Genomic DNA, 17,262 nt, shown 5'->3' with positions numbered 1-17,262 from the left:
ACACATAGGGAAACAGTAGGGGGTTTGGGTAAAATATCCGAGAAAGAGAAGAGGAATGTCCATAGTGAGACTTTCATCTTAGGTGCTAAAAAGGCACATTTTCCAGTAAACGTGAAAGAGAAGACAGTTTAACAAGCAGATGGCTGGTGAGAGCCTATTGTAAAGCACAGGGGAAAAAAAAAGGTACAATCTGTTTTTAGGACATATATTAAGTTAACCTTAAGAATGCATTCCAATATACAGAGGGTACAGACAAATATGTGCTTCCCTGGTGGCTCAGTGCTAAAGAATCTGCCTGCCAATGCAGAAGACTTGAGTTTGATCCCTGGGTTGGGAAAATCCCCTGGAGAAGAGAATGGCAACCCTCTTCAGTATTTTGAGCTTCCTAGGTGGCTCAGTGGTAAAGAATCCACCTACAGTTAAGGAGCTGCAGGAGACACAGCTTCAATCCCTGGGTCAGGAAGATCCCCTGGAGGCAGAAATGGCGACCCATTCCAGTATTCTTGCCTGGGAAATCCCATGGACAGAGGAGCCTGGCAAGCAACAGTCCATGCGATCGCAAAGAGTCAGACACGACTGAGTGGCTAAGCACAAAGACAAATACTATTTGATTCCACTTATATGCGGAACCTAGAACAGTGAAATTCATAGAGCACTGGTAGATGCCAGAGGCTGGGGTGGGGAGGGGAGATGGCAAGTTAGTGTTTCAAGGGGCAGAGTTTTGGTTTAGGAAGGTGAAAAATTTGGGAGTGGAAAGTGATGAGAGTTGCACAACAATATGAATGCACTCAGTGCCACTGAACTGTGCGGCGTGTAGCGTTAGTCACCCAGCTGTGTCTGATCCTTCGCAACCCCATGGACTGTAGCCCACCAGGCTCCTCTGTCCATGGGATTCTCCCGGCAAGAATCTTGGAGTGGGTTCCCATTTCCTACTCCAGAGGATCTTCCCAATCCAGCGATCGAACCTGAGTCTCCTCCATTGCAGGCAGATTCTTTACCGTATGAACTACAGGGAAGTCTCAAATTGTACAGTGAAGTATGCTTAGAATAGTATGTTTTATGTTATGCGACTTTTATGGCAATAAAAAAAAAAGCTCATAAACCTCTGTTTGTCAGAGAAGGGGGTTAAAGGAAATCCTAAGAAAAGAAAGATATCAGCAGAGCTGCGCAAGGAACTCTTTAAGTCAGGATTTGAAAGAGAACATATGCAAGAGGAAGAAGCACCTCCTTAGAGATATATTACACCACAGACCTGGGAAGATAGTGTTAGAAGGCTGACATCCTAAGTCAGCCCCTCCAAAATGCTAAAGTAATGGCTTGTTAGTGTCCCAAGTTCTACTTAGGGTGGGCCCTTGAAGAAGGGCTGGCCGGGCTCTTGCTGGGGCTGATGTCCACAGGCTGGACTTTGGAGTGCACAAAACTCCTCAATCCCTACCTGCTCCTGTCTTTAAGGTCAATGGACAGAAAATGTGGGAAAAAGTAAGATTATAAGGGAGTCCCTAAGTGCTCCAAATGTGGGCAAGACTCTTGAACTCCCTGGTTCCCTGGGAACCAAAGGGAGACTGGAAGAGGCGGAAGGAGGCCCAAGCAGGCAAATGTTTTTATCTCAAAGAAGAGAAGGAGGGGCTTCTCTGATGGTCCAGTGGTTATGAATTCACCTGCCAATGCAGGAGACCCAGGTTTAATCCCTGGTCTGGAAAGATCCCACCTGCCGCGGGGCAACTAAGCTCGTGAACCACAAGTACTGAGCCCGTGCACCCTGGAGCCCATGCTCCGGAAGAAGAGAAGCCAGTGCAATGAGCAAGCTGTGCAACGCAACTGGGGAGTAGCCCCCACTCGCCACAACTAGAGAAAGCCTGTGCACAGCAAGGAAGACCCAGTGCAGCCAAAAACAAATAAAATACAAGGCAAGGGGATGGATTAAACAACAGTACACTTGCAGATGCCTAGCCTGTACTAGGCGTGCCTTCTCCTACATAGACAGCCACTGCCTGAGGCCACATGACAGTGGTCGAGCCGGAACTCCATCTAGGTCTGTGCCGTCCCCAGCACACTGCTGTGACATGAAAGGCTGAGTCCCTAGAGCTGGCTCTGTCCCTAATTCGGTTCCGGTGACCTGGGTATTTTCCTGTCTGAGGGCTCCATTCCTTATCTGTAAGATAAAGTCACAAGAAATCTGCAGGGCCCCTCTCTGCCCTGACATCCTCTGCTGTTCCTTAGATCCTGGGCCTGCCTGGTTCAGCTGCAGCCTGGCTTGCTGGCCCGGGAGCCCTGTCCTCACATCCCCACGGCTCCCCTGCTGGGGCCCTGCACCCACTCACCAGCACCGTGTGCTTGTAGGCCCTGTGAATCACGATGCTGTAGCCCCACACGGTCACGTCCACCTGCTTGACCCACAGCGCCAGCGACGGATCTCGATCCTCGTTCTTGGCTGTGATGACGAACTTGGGGAACGTGTCTGAGTTCGGCCTGCTTCCTGTGGTGCACAGGATGAGCGGGCAGCTGGTCTGGAAGTCAAAGGGGTAGCCGTCAAAGGTCAGGTAGTGGCCGTAGCCCGAGACGACGCAGGAGGCGTCGGTGCGGGCCTGGCAGTAGTAGAGGCCGCCCTCCTCCATGCAGTACTCGTCGTCCTTGCAGGGGATGGTCTCACAGTGGACGCTGTTGTCCGTGCCGTTGCAGTAGCAGAAGATCTGGCAGTCCAGGTCCACCCAGAAGGTCTCATTGGTGGCAAGCTTGTGCCCTTCGAAGTTGCAGCCACACTCGCTCCGGGTGACGCACTGGCTGCCTTGCAGGGCATAGCCCTCGTCACACTGACACCCCTCGGAGCAGATGTCCACACAGATGGGGCCCAGGGCCAGGGTCTCACAGGTCTCCGTACACGTCATGCACTCCTCGAAATGGCTGTTCTCCGGGCACTCCAGAGCTGAGGGTAGGCAAGGAGAAGAGGGGCTTGATAAAGGGACAGAGAGTAGAGACAGAGTTTGTGTATACTCATCAGCATGCACGGTGCGTGTGCATTCACGGGTGTATGCACATGTATATGTGCATGTGTGTGCATGCATGGGTGTGTGCAATGCATGTGTGTGCCTGTGTGTGCATGCATGTGTATATGCTGCACGTGACTCTTATTTGTCCAGCACAGTGGGCTCAGCGAATGCCATGTGATCAGCATGCCGCCAGCTTCACTGGGGGTGATCCATCCGAGACTCCGTGAGCCTTTGTCATGCGCCCCTAGCGCACTTGATTTTTCACACAGAAGATTCTGGGAGGACAGGCCTGTTCTGAGCACCTGCAACATGCCAGGCACCGTTCTAGGCATTTTAGTGTGATTTTCCCAAGAATCTGGACGGTAAGGAAAGTCAAATCACCCTTGTCTTACAGGTGAGGAAACTGAAGTTTAGTGACTTCACTCCGCTGGTAAGTACTGGAGAGAGATTCAAAACTGTGTCTCCTGAATCTAAGTCTCTGAACTCAAAGACTCTGGAAAGAGAGTCCTGGAAGGAACAAATGCTTTGAGGCCACAGAGACCTGGGGGTACCGTCTCTGAGCTTCAGTTTCTTCTTTTATTAAATAAGGACAACACTTAACTAGGACCGCTGTGCTAATATGCCAAGTCCACAGTAGAGGTCAGTAAACGCTGTGCTCTTCCCCCTCTTATACTCCCCTCCATCACAGACAGGCTTCAGGGAGGTGCCACCACTCTACAAACTGGACTCACCCTGGGTCTTTCGCCTCTCTGCTCCTGTGCTCTCTGACCCCTTCCGCCTCCTCACTGACTTCAGAAATGGTCACCCCCACATCCTCTGTTCATGCCCTTGGCCCCACCGGCATGGCCCTCACCAAGTGAAATGCTACCCATCTTCCAACTTCACTTCAAGCTGTGCTTCTGTCTAGAAGCCTTCCTTGATGGATTAAGTCTCTGAGTCACTAAGCACAGCATATAAAAGAAAAGCATACATAGCTCACCGTGGGGTTCTGTGTAACCTTCCCATTTCTCTTTATTATTTTTGTTTGTCAGAATTTGATACTAGCCGGGGTGAGTCTAGGAGCAGAGAAGAAATCTACCTACAGGTCTGTGTTGTCTGAAGATCTGTGAAGGTCCTCACCCACCATCTCCTGGGAGTTTAAGATCTGGCCTTTAAGGCTCTCTTTAGGTATTATGTACACTATCACTCCTTAAGAGGGTTTTACAATTCAAGGACACAAAGGACACTATAGAGAAATAAAGTGCCTGGCAGTAATAGATCTGCTGATGAGTACCAACTCAACAGTTCTGCACTGCGTACTGAAAGCCAATCTTTTTTCCCCCTCTGGGCTAAGGGGTTGTCTCCACTTCCATTGACTAGTTGAAGGCTAGTTCAGCACTGATAAAATATGTCTGTAGAGAGGGATTTTCACATTTGTCTCTAAATTATGAATGTTCTAACACTGACTGCAGGTTTATGGTGATAGCAAATAACATGAGTTATTTAAATAGCTCCCGTTTTATGACTTATTGTGTTGTCTGAATGTGTCTGAAAGTCTGGCATATACAGAAACAAAGTAATAAAACTTCTCCTGGCCCCCAAAATGCCTCTGAAATTACTTAATTGGGCAGTCTGACTCTGCCAGTGAGCGCCGGTTAAAAAATATCCAAACACAGAAGCAGCGGTTGTCTCTTTCCAGGCCCAAAGGAGACTGTGCTCCTGATTTGCAGTTGTTACGCAATCCAATCCCCACTCTGCAAGACCCCGGCCAGATTAACCTCTTAGTACCCAGAGACTTGATTATAAAGTGTGTGTGCTCTGGACTGCCTCACCAGACCCATCCACGCATTTTAGGGCATTCTCAAGTGTGTGCCGTGACCCTCCACCCAAGGAAGCCAGGCTCCATGTGGCTGCTGCTGTCCACATGCCTCCCTCTAAAAGAGGTACTTAAAAGCACTTGCTCCAGCTCTGCAGGCCCTGATGAAGGATTCAGTTCAGTTCAGTTGCTCAGTCATGTCCAAATCTTTGCGACCCCGTGGACTGCAGCAAGCCAAGCTCCCTATCCATACCAACTCCCAGAGCATGCTTAAACTTGTGTCCATTGAGTCAGTAATGCCACCCAACCATCTCATCCTTTGTCATCCCTTTGTATTCCCCTTAAATCTTTTCCAGCATCAGGGTCTTTTCCAGTGAGTCAATTCTTTGCATCAGGTGGCCAAAGTATTGGAGCTTCAGCTTCAGCTTCAGCATCAGTCCTTCCAATGAATATTCAGAACTGATTCCTTTTAGGATTGACTGGTTTGATCTCCTTGCAGTCCAAGGGACTCTCAAGAATCTTCTCCCACACTATAGTTCAAAAGCATCAATTCTTTGGTGCTCAGCTTTCTTTATAGTCCAGCTCTCAGATCCATACATGACTACAGGAAAAACCATAGCTTTGACTATTTGGATCTTTGTCATCAATGTAATGTCTGTGCTTTTTAATATGCTGTCTAGGTTGGTCACAGCTTTTCTTCCAAGGAGCAAGTGTCTTTTAATTTCATGGCTGCTATTACCTTCTGCAGTGATTTTGGAGCCCAAGAAAATAAAGTCTCTCACTGTTTCCCCATCAATTTGCCAAGAGGTGATGTGACCATATGCCATGATCTTAGTTTTTTGAACGATGAGTTTTAAGCCAGCTTTTTCACTCTCGTCTTTAACTTTCATCAAGAGACTCTTCAGTTCCTCTTTACTTTCTGCCATAAGGGTGATGACATCTGCATATCTGAGGTTATTGATATTTCTCCTGGCAATCTTGATTCCAGCTTGTGCTTCATCCAGTCTGGCATTTCACATAATGTGCTCTGCATATAAGTTAAATAAACTGGGTGACAATATACAGCCTTGACGTATTCCTTTCCCAATCTGGAACCAGTCAGTTGTTCCGTGTCCGGTTCTAACTGTTGCTTCTTGACCTGCATACAGATCTCTCAGGAGGCAGGTAAGTTGGTCTGGTATTCCCATCTCTTTAAGAATTTTCCAGAGTTTGTTGTGATCCACACAGTCAAAGTCTTTGGCGTAGTCAATATAGCAGAAGTTAGACGCTTTTCTGGAACTCTCTTGCTTTTTCAATAATCCAACAGATTTGGAAATTTGATCTCTGGCTCCTCTGCCTTTTCTAAATCCAGCTTGAACATCTGGAAGTTCTCAGTTCATGTACTGTTTGAAGCCAGGCTTGGGGAATTTTGAGCATAACTTTGCTAGTGTGTTAGATGAGTGCAATTATGCGGTAGTTTGAGCATTCTTTGGCATTGCCTTTCTTTGGGGATTGGAATGAAAACTGACCTTTTTCAATCCTGTGGCCACTGCTGAGTTTTCCAAATTTGCTGACATATTGAATGCAGCACTTTCACAACATCATCCTTTAGGATTTGAAATAGCTCAACTGTAATTCCATCACCCCTGCTAGCTTTGTTCATAGTGATGTTTCCTAAGGCCCACTTCACTTCGCATTCCAGGATGTCCAGCTCTAGGTGAGTGATCACACCATTGTGGTTATCTGGGTCATTAAGATCACAGTTCTTCTGTGTATTCTTGCCACCTCTTCTTAATATCTTCTGCTTTGTAAGGTCCATACCATTTCTGTCCTTTATTGTGCCCATCATTGCATGAAGTGTTCCCTTGATATCTGTAATTTTCTTGAAGAGATCTTCAGTCTTTCCCATTCTATTTCTATTCTATTCTATTCTATTCTATATAGTCTTTCCCCCTCTATTTCTTTGCATTGATCACTGAGGAAGGCTTTCTTATTTCTCTCTCCTTGCTATTCTTTGGAACTCTGCATTCAAATGGTATATCTTTCCTTTTGTCCTTGGCCATTAGCTTCTCTTCTTTTATCAGCTATTTGTAAGGCCTCCTCAGACAACCATTTTGCCTTTTTGCATTTCTTGCTCTTGGGGATGGTTTTGATCACCACCTCCTGTACAATGTCACAAATCTCTGTGCATAGTTCTTCAGGCACCCTGTCTGTCAGATATAATCCCTTGAATCTATTTCTCACTTCCACTGTATAATCATAAGGGATTTGATTTAGGTCATACCTGAATGGTCTAGTGGTTTTCCCTACTTTTTTCAATTTAAGTCTGAATTTGGCAATAAGGAGTTCATGATCTGAGCCACAATCAGCTCCTGGTCTTGTTTTTGCTGACTGTATAGAGCTTCTCCATCTTCAGCTGCAAAGAATATAATCAATCTGATTTCAGTATTGACCATCTGGTGATGTTCATGTGTAGAGTCTTCTCTTGTGTTGTTGGAAGAGGGTGTTTTCTATGACCAGTGTGTTCTCTTGGCAAAACTGTTAGCTTTTGCCCTACTTCATTTTGTACTCCAAGGCCAAACTTGCCTGTTATTCCAGGTATCTCCTGATTTCCTACTTTTGCATTCCTGTCCTGTATGAGGAAAAGGGCATTTTTTTTTTTTTTTTGGTGTTAGTTCTAGGTCTTATAGGTCTTCATAGAACTGTTGGTGAAGGATGGGGAGAAGCAATTCTCAGCAGGTACTGCAACCAGGAAAAGAAAGCATCATTGCCATGGCCCCACACTTACTTCCCATGAACAATGCCACCAAATTGTGCTTGGTGCAGTACAAAAACAATCCAATGACATTTCCCGCTAGGCAGGAGCTCATAGTCTAAAAGGATGACACAGATACAGTCTGGCAACAACATGGATTGGGTATAGGCAGACTCTGTAATCCTGTAACATGAATGAACTATAACTACAAAGCTGAGTGCAGGGGGAGGGACGGAGATCATTGCAGACAAGCTGGAGATAGGGCAGAAGAGGATGTGGGAGGTGGGTTAATAACAAGGCCTTGGGAAGGCATTCTGAGGTCCCAGTAGGTGTGGTGGTCAGTAGAAACCTTGGAGCTTCCCTCCCTTTAGGTAAATTTCTGAAAAGAGCATTCCCAGAATTCCAGCTCCAGGATTGACAGCTTCTGCAATTAAACCCTCCCCAGTGTGGTCAGGGTCACCAGGGACAAAACCGCCTATCTTTGGGATGACACTCCTTTGGACTTTTGATGCTCAGAAACAAGGGCATTATTATAAAATAAAGGTGAGTGAGTGTGTGTGTGTGTGTGTGTGTGTGTCTGTGTCTTAGTTCTGTCTAAGAATTTTCTACTGAAAAGGCCTAGAGGCAAAGTAAGGATACTCCAGTAGTGATAGGTAAGCCTCACCCAAACCTTGGTTTCTTCTTCTTTTCTTAAATCTTTTGGCCCTGTTGCAATGCCTCTTAGTTTTCTGAGCAGGGCTCGAATCCATGTCCCCTGCATTGGAAGCATGGAGTCGTAACCAGTGGACCACCAGGGAAGTACCCAGACCTTAACTTCTAATAACATTCTCCACCAAAAGGAACCTGGGCTTCTTAGAGTAATGGTTGATTCTAGGCTAGGGAAGGGAAGGCTAAAAGATGACATGGAGCATCTTGTTAATCTAGAAAGTAAGAAAATGGGTGAGAGGGAGGTTCAAGAAGGAAGGGACATGTGTATACTTGTGGCTGACCTATGTTAATGTAAAGCAGAAACCAACACAGCATTGTAAAGCAACTATCCTCCAATTACAAATAAATTAATTTTTAAAAAATAAAGAAAGTGACAGAAGCCTATGAAAAGGAGGTAGGAGGCAACTTGAAGGGGCTCCCTCGGGCCAAATCTGAAACAATTTTAATGCCAAAATAATTAACAAATGTAATATATCCCCAGTGGTTCAGTGGTAAAGAATCTGCATGCCAAGCAGGACCTGTGGGTTCGATCCCTGGGTCAGGAAGAGCCCTTGGAGGAGGAAATGGCAAGCTATTGCAGTATTCTTGCCTGGGAAATCCCATGGACAGAGGAGTCTGGCTACAGTCCATGGGGTCAAAAAGAGTTGGACATGACTTAGTGACTGAGCATGAGCGTGAGAAATAGGAAACACAAATAACTGAAAAAAAAACAGGAATCCACGTGTCAATATTGAGAAGATAGATGAAGGACTTCCCTGGAGGTCCAGTGGTTAGGACTCCACGTTTCCAAAGCAGGGGGCATAGGTCTGACCCTTGGTCAGGGAACTAGATCCCACAAGCTGCAAGGTGTGCTCCTTCAAAAGATAGATGATTGAGATAAATAAATAGGTGGATGGATGGATAAATGATAGATAGGTGACAGGCAGACAGAAGAGAAGCGAGGGCTCAGTAAAATAACAGCTGCTGACGGGCACTAGTGGAGAGAGTACAGGCGCTGGAAACTGTCAGCCTGTAATCATCATGCTGAAGATCAATACGAGCATAAGCCATCGGTGGGCACTAAATCGAGGAGGAGGACTCTGAAGACAAGCAGGACACTGCATGGTCTTAAAGTATTTCCCCACAGAGTGGTCATTAGTTGCACGGGAGAAACCCCATAATGACACAGAGTGAAGACATTTGACACCTCCTGACCAGGGGATCAACATGCCCATCCCTAATGATAGGAGGCGCTACACAGTGTGCCACCCATGTGACCTGATACCAGGAGGAAAACAGGCATCTCCTAAGCAGGAAGCTTGGTGCAGTATACAGTGTTACCCCGTCATGGGGATACACCCAACCCAAATGGGGGGCCATTCTGTCTCAAAATGGGGGAGACTCTATTCTTTAAAAATGACAAGATCATTAGAGACAAAGAAAGTTAAAGAATTGTTCCAGGTTTAAGGAGACCAAAGAGACATGACAACTAAATGCCACGTGGGATCCTAAGACTAGATCCATATTGAGAGAGGGCTAAAGCTATAAAGGACATTACTGGGTCAACTGGCAAAACTGAAATACAAATGTTAAGTTATCGCATCAATGTTAAGTTTCCTAAGGTCAGTAACTGTACTATGCTATGAATAAGTGTCCTGATTATAAGGAAATACAGACTTATGTATTTAGGGGCACAAAGGGAAATGAGCTCTGCAACTTCTTCTCAAACAGAGAGAAAGTGAGAGGGAATGACAAGGCCAGTGGGGCAAAATGCTAGCAGTAGATTCATCTGGGTGAAAGCTATATCGATAGGCTTGTACCTTCCCTGTAACTTTCAAGTTATTTCAAAGTAAAAAGTTAAATAGGAAGAAATACAATGGGAGAGAAAGAATCAGACGTGAGGGATAGAATTCTCAATGGTGGAGCTGGTCTTGGTGAGGTCTGACCTTCTTGGTAGGGAAGAGATATGGAGATGCAGTCCAGGTGGGTCAGTCCTGGTTCCAGGCCTGGGTCCCACCTCCTCAGCCACCCCTCCTTCTACCTTCCCACTTACTCCTCCCTCTGGGCTCTTCCCTAGCTGAGGAGGTTCTCTATCTCCTCTTCCCAGCAATTATTCTCATTACTACCAGTAGTGCCAAGAGGGGTGAAATATTCTGGGGACAAAATGAAAAACCAGCTACATGGGGCTCTTCATAACCATTGTCAAGTTGTCCTTGGGAATAGGGCTAATCTCTACTCGGGAGAAGGTACCCCAACTGATCACATTCTGTTGAAATGAATGGGGTCCTGCTGCCAAGAGAGAAGGCACCCACTGAGCTGTCACAAAGATTTCTGGTGCTTTGACATGATGTGTCTCCTCCACTAGATAAAACCAAGGGTCAAGAGCTAACTGTTCTACAGCGAAGAGGGACTGTGTGATGAGAAACAAAAATAAAGGTGAGAAACAGTCTGGTCTTGGGGGACAGGCCTTCCAGAGGACACCCAGGGAAAGTCTACAAGGTAATTAGATTGTCCTTGAGTGTGGGATTCCACCGGGAAAAGAAGACGATCCAGTGGGATGTCTCAGCTCTTGCCCCGCCCATCATCCGGCCGGCCTCCCCCATAACGCAGCCCCAACTCACGGCAGAAGTCGTGGGTTCTCCAGGGGCCCACCTCCACATCGGCGTTCTTGCAGGCACTTGCGTACCGGGCCACGGAGTCACACAGCTCTGACTTGTTGCCCCCGCTCTGACACAGGCGGAAGAGGCAGGTGCGGTAGTAAGCGGTGACGTTGACCACACTGTGACACTCCAGGAAGGAGCTGTTGGAGGGGTCGTTGATGATGCCGCACCTGGAACGGCTGCGGTAGAACTTCAGCAGCTCCGAGTCATTGTTGCAGGCCTTCAGCAGGTCCCCGCACTCCCCATTGCAGATCTCCTCGAAAGTGGTCCAGCTCTCCAGGAACACCGCCAGGTTGTCCGTGCACTTGCCAGTGGGGAGACAGAACTCGTCACTGGCATTGGCATTGAAGAAGCCGCACAACCCCCCAGTGCAGTTAAAGTAGGCCGTGGAGAGTCGGATGTAGAGCAGACCCACGTCTGAGTACTGCACGGTCAGCACACCCCTGGACTCCACCGTCGTGCTGTTTTTGTTTCGATAGATTTCCAGCTTCCCCGAAGGATGGAAAAAAGGCAGTTCCACTTCCTGACCATTCACCTGAAAAATTAAATCACTGTCATTCATCCCAGATATGCACAGAGTGCCCACAGTTTCCTAGGCTGTGAATAAAGATGTGGTTCTGCCCCATGACTAGCCCTTGGAGAAATGTCGAGAAGCTGACAGTCTGTGGAAACCACACAGACATCAACTGTTTTTTCATGGGCATCTTTGCTGCTTTTTTTCCAGGCTCCTCTGATCCAACACATTTGCTGTGTGTGTGTGTGTGAGAGAGAGAGAGAGACCCTGAGCTAGTTCTAAACACTGAAGTGTGAGCAGCAGTCATTGTAGATATGTGACTTACCTGTCCCCGACCTCCCACCTCCTTCCTCTCCCTTCCTCACTCTTCAAATCTTACTCTTCCCTGTGTCTCAGCCCCTTGGAAGCACACAGTATATATATCTAATTATCCAGCTGTCCATCTGCCTATCTACCTAACACTAGTTCAATAAATTAATTTCTGCCAGCATGTCAGTGGGTATAAAAACACAGCCCTTTCAGTTTGTGGATGGATGTTTTATTTACTGCATTGACTTTTACTTTCTAGATTAGATGTCGTGTGATATTATGAAATGCATGTACCATTGGAAGGAGGGTGAACCGCCCCTCCCCCACCCTCCCTCATCTCAGTTCTGCCACCACCCAGGTGTCAGGCCCAGGGCCCTCACTTAGCCTTTTGGGGATTCTCCTATGAAAATGAGGAGTTGCATTAGATGATTTCCAAAAATTCCTTCTAGAACTAATTATCTATGAACCTGTATGTGTAGTATTGGGTATTTTAGACCAGAACAGAGGGGCGGGAGGCACCATGGCAGGCACCCTAGTGTTACATCAATTTCAATCTATAAATAGAAGATCCAACATAGTACAGGGTAAAGAGCACAGACTCTGGAGCCAGCTGACCCAGCCCTGAATTTCATTTTAGGGCTGTGTGTCTTTGGGGAAGTCACTTAACCTCTCTGTGCGTCAGTTTTCTCATCTGTAAAATGAGAATAGTTATCTACGGCCTAGGATGAAATGCCATACTGCTTAGGATAGTGCTTGGCACATAGTAGGCGTCCTGTAAGTATTTGCTATTCTGGGGAGCTGGTCCTCCTCTCATTTGAGGAATCCCAGCTTCACTCCACGTCTCCACTCGATGCATACTTGGTGTTGACAGTCAGAAAGCTCTCCCATTTCAGAGTCATTGCGGTCCTAGAATCCGCTCACGGTCCCAGGCATCGAGGCAAGCCCGAAGAACACGGCTCCACCGCGGGACTCATCAGAAAACTCTCCAAGGCCACAGGAGTCTTACCTTGACCTCCGAAGCCCCAATGCCTCCTATCTTGACCTCTTGGTCGGCCACCAGGATCCGGACACCCCGCAGCCAGGCGGGCCCCGCCTCGGGCTTCTTCTTGTTGATGTCGATTTCCAAGTACTCCGGCCGCTCGGGGCAGGTCTTGAGGAGCGTGTAGGAGAACTCGGTGGGGAAGGCGTAGGCGGCGCCGTCGAAGGTGTGCAGTACCTGGCTCTGGCTGAGCAGGCACACGGTCTCCCGCTTGGGGAAGCAGCCCTGATAGCCGTCCTCCACGGCGCACACCTCCCCGCCACGGCACGTCTTGTTGAAGCAGTACACGTCGCCGCCCTCCTCACACAGGCACTGTACCGTGCAGTTAGCCGTGGCCCAGAAGAACTCGCCCATGGCGTAGTAGTGGCCGTCGAAGTCACAGCCGCACTTGTGCAGCGGGACGCACTGGCTGGTGCTGAGGACAAAGCCTTCGTTGCACTCGCAGCCCTCCGTGCAGGGCGTGACGCAGTTCTGCGAGGCCGTCAGATCCGAGCATGTGTCTGGGCAGCTGCTGGTGCACACGGAGTAGTGGCTGAAGCTCGGGCACTGCACGGTGGACACTGACGTAGGGGAGAGGAGAGAGTGACAAGGTGAATGACCCGGGGGCTAACCGGAGGGTGGGGGGCGAAGGGGGTTGCCTGGAGAAGAGCGCCCCTTCTGGACCAGTTGGCTCCCGGAGAAGGGTCTAGCCGGCACTCGCTGGGGGAAGGGAGACTGAGATTGTGTCTATAGTGAGGAGCTCAACTCCTTTGGTAATAACTACTGAGCAGCGAGAAGGGTTAGAACCTCATTTGATCATCTTGGAAGAAAGATGGAAGAAAGACTAGAAGAAAACTTCAGGTTACTATCCTAATTAGATTTCACCGATTATTCAATACAGGTTTAGTATTGAGTGATCTACAACCAGGGAGATGGTTTAAGATATTCACCTCATGGGCATATAAGTTGGTCTGATTTTAAAGAGCACGCCCCATTCTTAGAAGGAAATAAATCCAACTTGCAAGAGAAATAAAAAAGGTAACTCTTAGAGGAGGAATTTGAAAAAGTGAATTTTCGAACAGGGACCAAAGGAGACAGAAAATGAATTCTCTGGGATTTGAAAAATAAGAAAGAACCTTGGCTATCTGAAAAGAACCTGTGTGCCCGTCCCCAGGAGACTAGATTGAAACTAGATGCCTTCCAAAGGCCCTTCTTGCCTTGGAAGCATTCAGTTCTTTAAAAACATCTGACTCTGGTTTAGGTCTGATTGAATCCTACAGGTGGGTGCTCAAGAGCCTGGTAGACTAGTTCTCTGAATTAAATCTAATTCATCCCACTAAAGTGAAAGAGAGAGAGAGAGTAATGTGGAGGGTAGGAAAGCAGTACCACTAGAAAAAATTAGCCATGATAGGCAAAAATTTAGGCAACTGGATGCTCTTAGATTATACAAGGATTAAAGAGAAGTCATAGTCAGTCTTAGCTTGAATCAGCATTTGGATATTTCAGGCGTGATAGAGGCTGGCCAGTCCCCACAGCAAAAAAATAAAAAACAAAAATATATTGTCTTTTAATAGCTTGATTAATTCCGAAAGAATTGATTCTGATGCATATTAATTTCTATGAAGCCAATTTAAACTGATAGGAAAAAAATTGCCCTCTGGCCTTGGAACTGAAAGAAACTTTAAAAATCTTACCTCCACAACACTCTCAAATGCATGGGGTATAATTTTCTGTTTACTTTTGTGGAGAAAACCAAAGACCAGGAAAGAAACAAAATTCCAACAGGTGATTTGGCTTTTCTGTTTGCTGGTTTTTAACATTTACATTACTAGGAAGAGTAGTTATGGAGAGAAAGTTGCATAGGAGGAAACCATAAAACAGCTACATGGTTCCAAACACTCAATCCAAAAGTGTAATTCCAAGGGGACAGGTGGGTTTCCCACACTATCGGGGCTTTTCCTTAGCACCCAGCATATTTTAGAAAGCCTCTACCTGCCCTGTCTATTGCCCCTTCTCTGACCAGCTGAAATGCTCCAAAGCAGGAGTCATAGAACCTGGAGGGACTGCAAGTGAAGAAGAAAGAGCCAAGGACAAAAATGCCATGGGTTCTATATAAATATCTGGATGGTGAATACTTTTCCCAAAATCTAGTCTTGATTCCCCAGGCCAGCGTCCACATTTCCGCAATGGCCTCAGAGATAGACACCTCCAGCTTGGACTGCCCCCCTCAACCTTGGCTTGGCCACCACTGTTAATGGCCCTACTCTGGCCACACATTCCATGTCTCCAGACCACAGATGCTTATTAGTGGTTTCTTGTTTTCTGATCACCATTTTGGCTGGGGAGAAAGGTCAAGATCCTTTTATAGTTCATTCTTTATCATTTGTGATACTTCAACCTCACCCTGACCCTCAGGTAATGTGTCTTAACAGGGAGCTCTCTGAGGAGCCTGGAAACCCTCTCCCAGCCCCCCTGCACACGAGCGGCTTTCCATGTGGACGGGATGCCATCTTACCACACCCAGTCTGGATGCGCCAGTCTCCAATCGGAATGCCCAAGCCTTGGCACACAAGGGCATAGGCCTGGATGGCCTGACACAGGAGGGTCCCATTGTCCCTCACACTGCACAAGTCATACACGCAGCTGTGCACGAAGGCCGTGGGGTCCATAACAGTGCCACACTCCCACAGGGGACCGTCCGTCCTGTTGAGGAAGCCACAGTAGTCGGGACCAAAGTAGAGGGCCTCGGTGGCCATGTCACACTGAGTGCAGTTGTCCACGCAGCCCGAGTCACACTTCCACTCGGTGTGGTAGACCCGCCAGCTCTCTCCCAGGTCCAGGACTGACATGGCCGGCCTGCCGTCAGGGCGCAGGAAGTCATCCAAAGGGTTTTTGTTGTAGTTCCCGCAGAGTCCGCACGTGGAGTTGATATAGGAGCCTGGGATGGAGATGGAGGCGTAGTGCTGGCCATCAAATGTCACTAAGAGCCCAAAATCCGTTTCCACGGCAGTAGACATGCCACTCTGGTAGATTTTCACCGCCCCCAATTCTAAGGTGACGGGCAAAGAAGCCACTAGGTCATTAACCTGCCAACAACAGCAATAGTGAAAAGGCAGGTGAGCAGAGGCCAGGGTAGCGGGTCCAGCCGAGGTCAGGAAAAGGAGGAGGAGCAACTCAGTGACCCAGAGTGCGTGGCCCCCAAGCTGCTCAGGCACCGGAGGGCCGGGCTTGCCTTCCAGGAAGGCAGAGGCCCCCGGGACCCTTGAGAGCAGGCTGGCATTTGAGTTGTGACAGATATGCATTGCTTAGTGCAACTCTAGACCCCTCTGGAGACCAGGTGGTGGTCAACACTTCTGCCTGGCTCTCAAGGCATGTGTGCATGCTCAGTTATATCCAACTCTTTGCAACCCCGTGGACTATAGCCCACCAGGCTCCTCTGTCCATGGGATTTCCAGGCAAGAATACTGGAGTGGGTTGCCATCTCCTCCTCCAGGGGATCTTCCAGACCCAGGGATCAAACCCACGTCTCCTGTATCTCCTGCATGGGCAGGCAGATTCTTTACCACTGCACCCCCTGGGAAGCCTGGCTCTCAGGCCAGCTTCAAGTCTTTTCTCAAAAGACTAGTTACCTGGCTTTTCCTCTTTTCTCCTTGAAATTCATTCTTTAAGTCTCAGCTCAAGTCACATACTTTCCATGATCCCTGTGCTGCCCTTGGCACCCCTGGACACTCCTCCCAGCAGGCAGGGACACTATAAACCATCCCACACCATCAAGCTTTGAGGCTTCCCTGGTGTTATTCTCTGAGTATTACACCCTGTCACTTTCTGATACCAGGACTTTGTCATGTCATCATTCAACACAACAAATTTGAACACCTACTAGGTACCAAGCACTATGTTAGGTGTTGAGAAAAAGAATTTTAAAAAAAGTAATTGTCCCTGCCCCTGATGAATTCTTGGTCTACTGAGGAAGAGAGACACAAATATCAATGTACCAGTTAAAATATGCATTCATAGGTGATGCAGTGATCCAGTGGGAGAAAGGTACCTGACCACTGATCCAGCCTGGGGAGGGGGCATTCGTATCAGCTTTTTAGGGGCAATCAAGTCTGACCTGAGTCTTCAGAGATAAGCAGAAGTGGCTGAAGGAAGAGGAGGGGTCAGAGAATTCCAGGACAAGAGAATGAAGTTGCACAGTTAGATAGAGCTATATGAATATGAGGATAGTCATCGGGTGTTGCTGGGCTGCAGAGGGAAGGGGTGGCTGGAGAGGAAGGTGGATACACAAGCAGGGTCCATTCATTCAACAGATGTCAACAACGTAGCCCTTTCTGTGTGTCCAGCTCTGTTCTAAGAGTTGGGGACAAAAATGTGCTTCTTGGAACATCTGTTTCCCTTCAGGAGACCAACAACAAACAAAACCAATAAGGAAAATAGGTAACAACACCAGGAAACTGTTCTGCAGGAAAATAAAGCTGGGAATGTGGGTCCAAAGTGCTAGAGAGTTTTTGATTTTAAATAGGGTCAGGGAAGGCCCCACGGGGAAGGAGACCTTTGA

At 47.7% G+C, this 17,262-nt stretch overlaps 1 protein-coding gene across 1 annotated transcript in view; it reads right to left on the bottom strand.

Moving 5' to 3' along the window:
• The window catches only part of TECTA (tectorin alpha), an 82,685-nt gene that overhangs the window by 43,365 nt on the left and 22,058 nt on the right, over positions 1-17,262 (bottom strand). Inside the window, exons 7-10 of the mRNA XM_055548399.1 lie at positions 15,220-15,790; positions 12,693-13,285; positions 10,825-11,398; positions 2,322-2,923 (exon numbers count right to left, since the gene is read on the bottom strand). Coding sequence (XP_055404374.1) covers positions 2,322-2,923; positions 10,825-11,398; positions 12,693-13,285; positions 15,220-15,790 — 2,340 coding nt within the window. The remainder of the gene's footprint in view (positions 1-2,321; positions 2,924-10,824; positions 11,399-12,692; positions 13,286-15,219; positions 15,791-17,262) is intronic.

Source organism: Bubalus kerabau, chromosome 15 (assembly GCF_029407905.1).
Source record: "Bubalus kerabau isolate K-KA32 ecotype Philippines breed swamp buffalo chromosome 15, PCC_UOA_SB_1v2, whole genome shotgun sequence".
In the NCBI taxonomy this organism is placed as follows: domain Eukaryota; kingdom Metazoa; phylum Chordata; class Mammalia; order Artiodactyla; family Bovidae; genus Bubalus; species Bubalus kerabau.
Note: the sequence above shows the minus strand (reverse complement) of the source record. Positions and strands in the feature narration are given on the sequence as shown.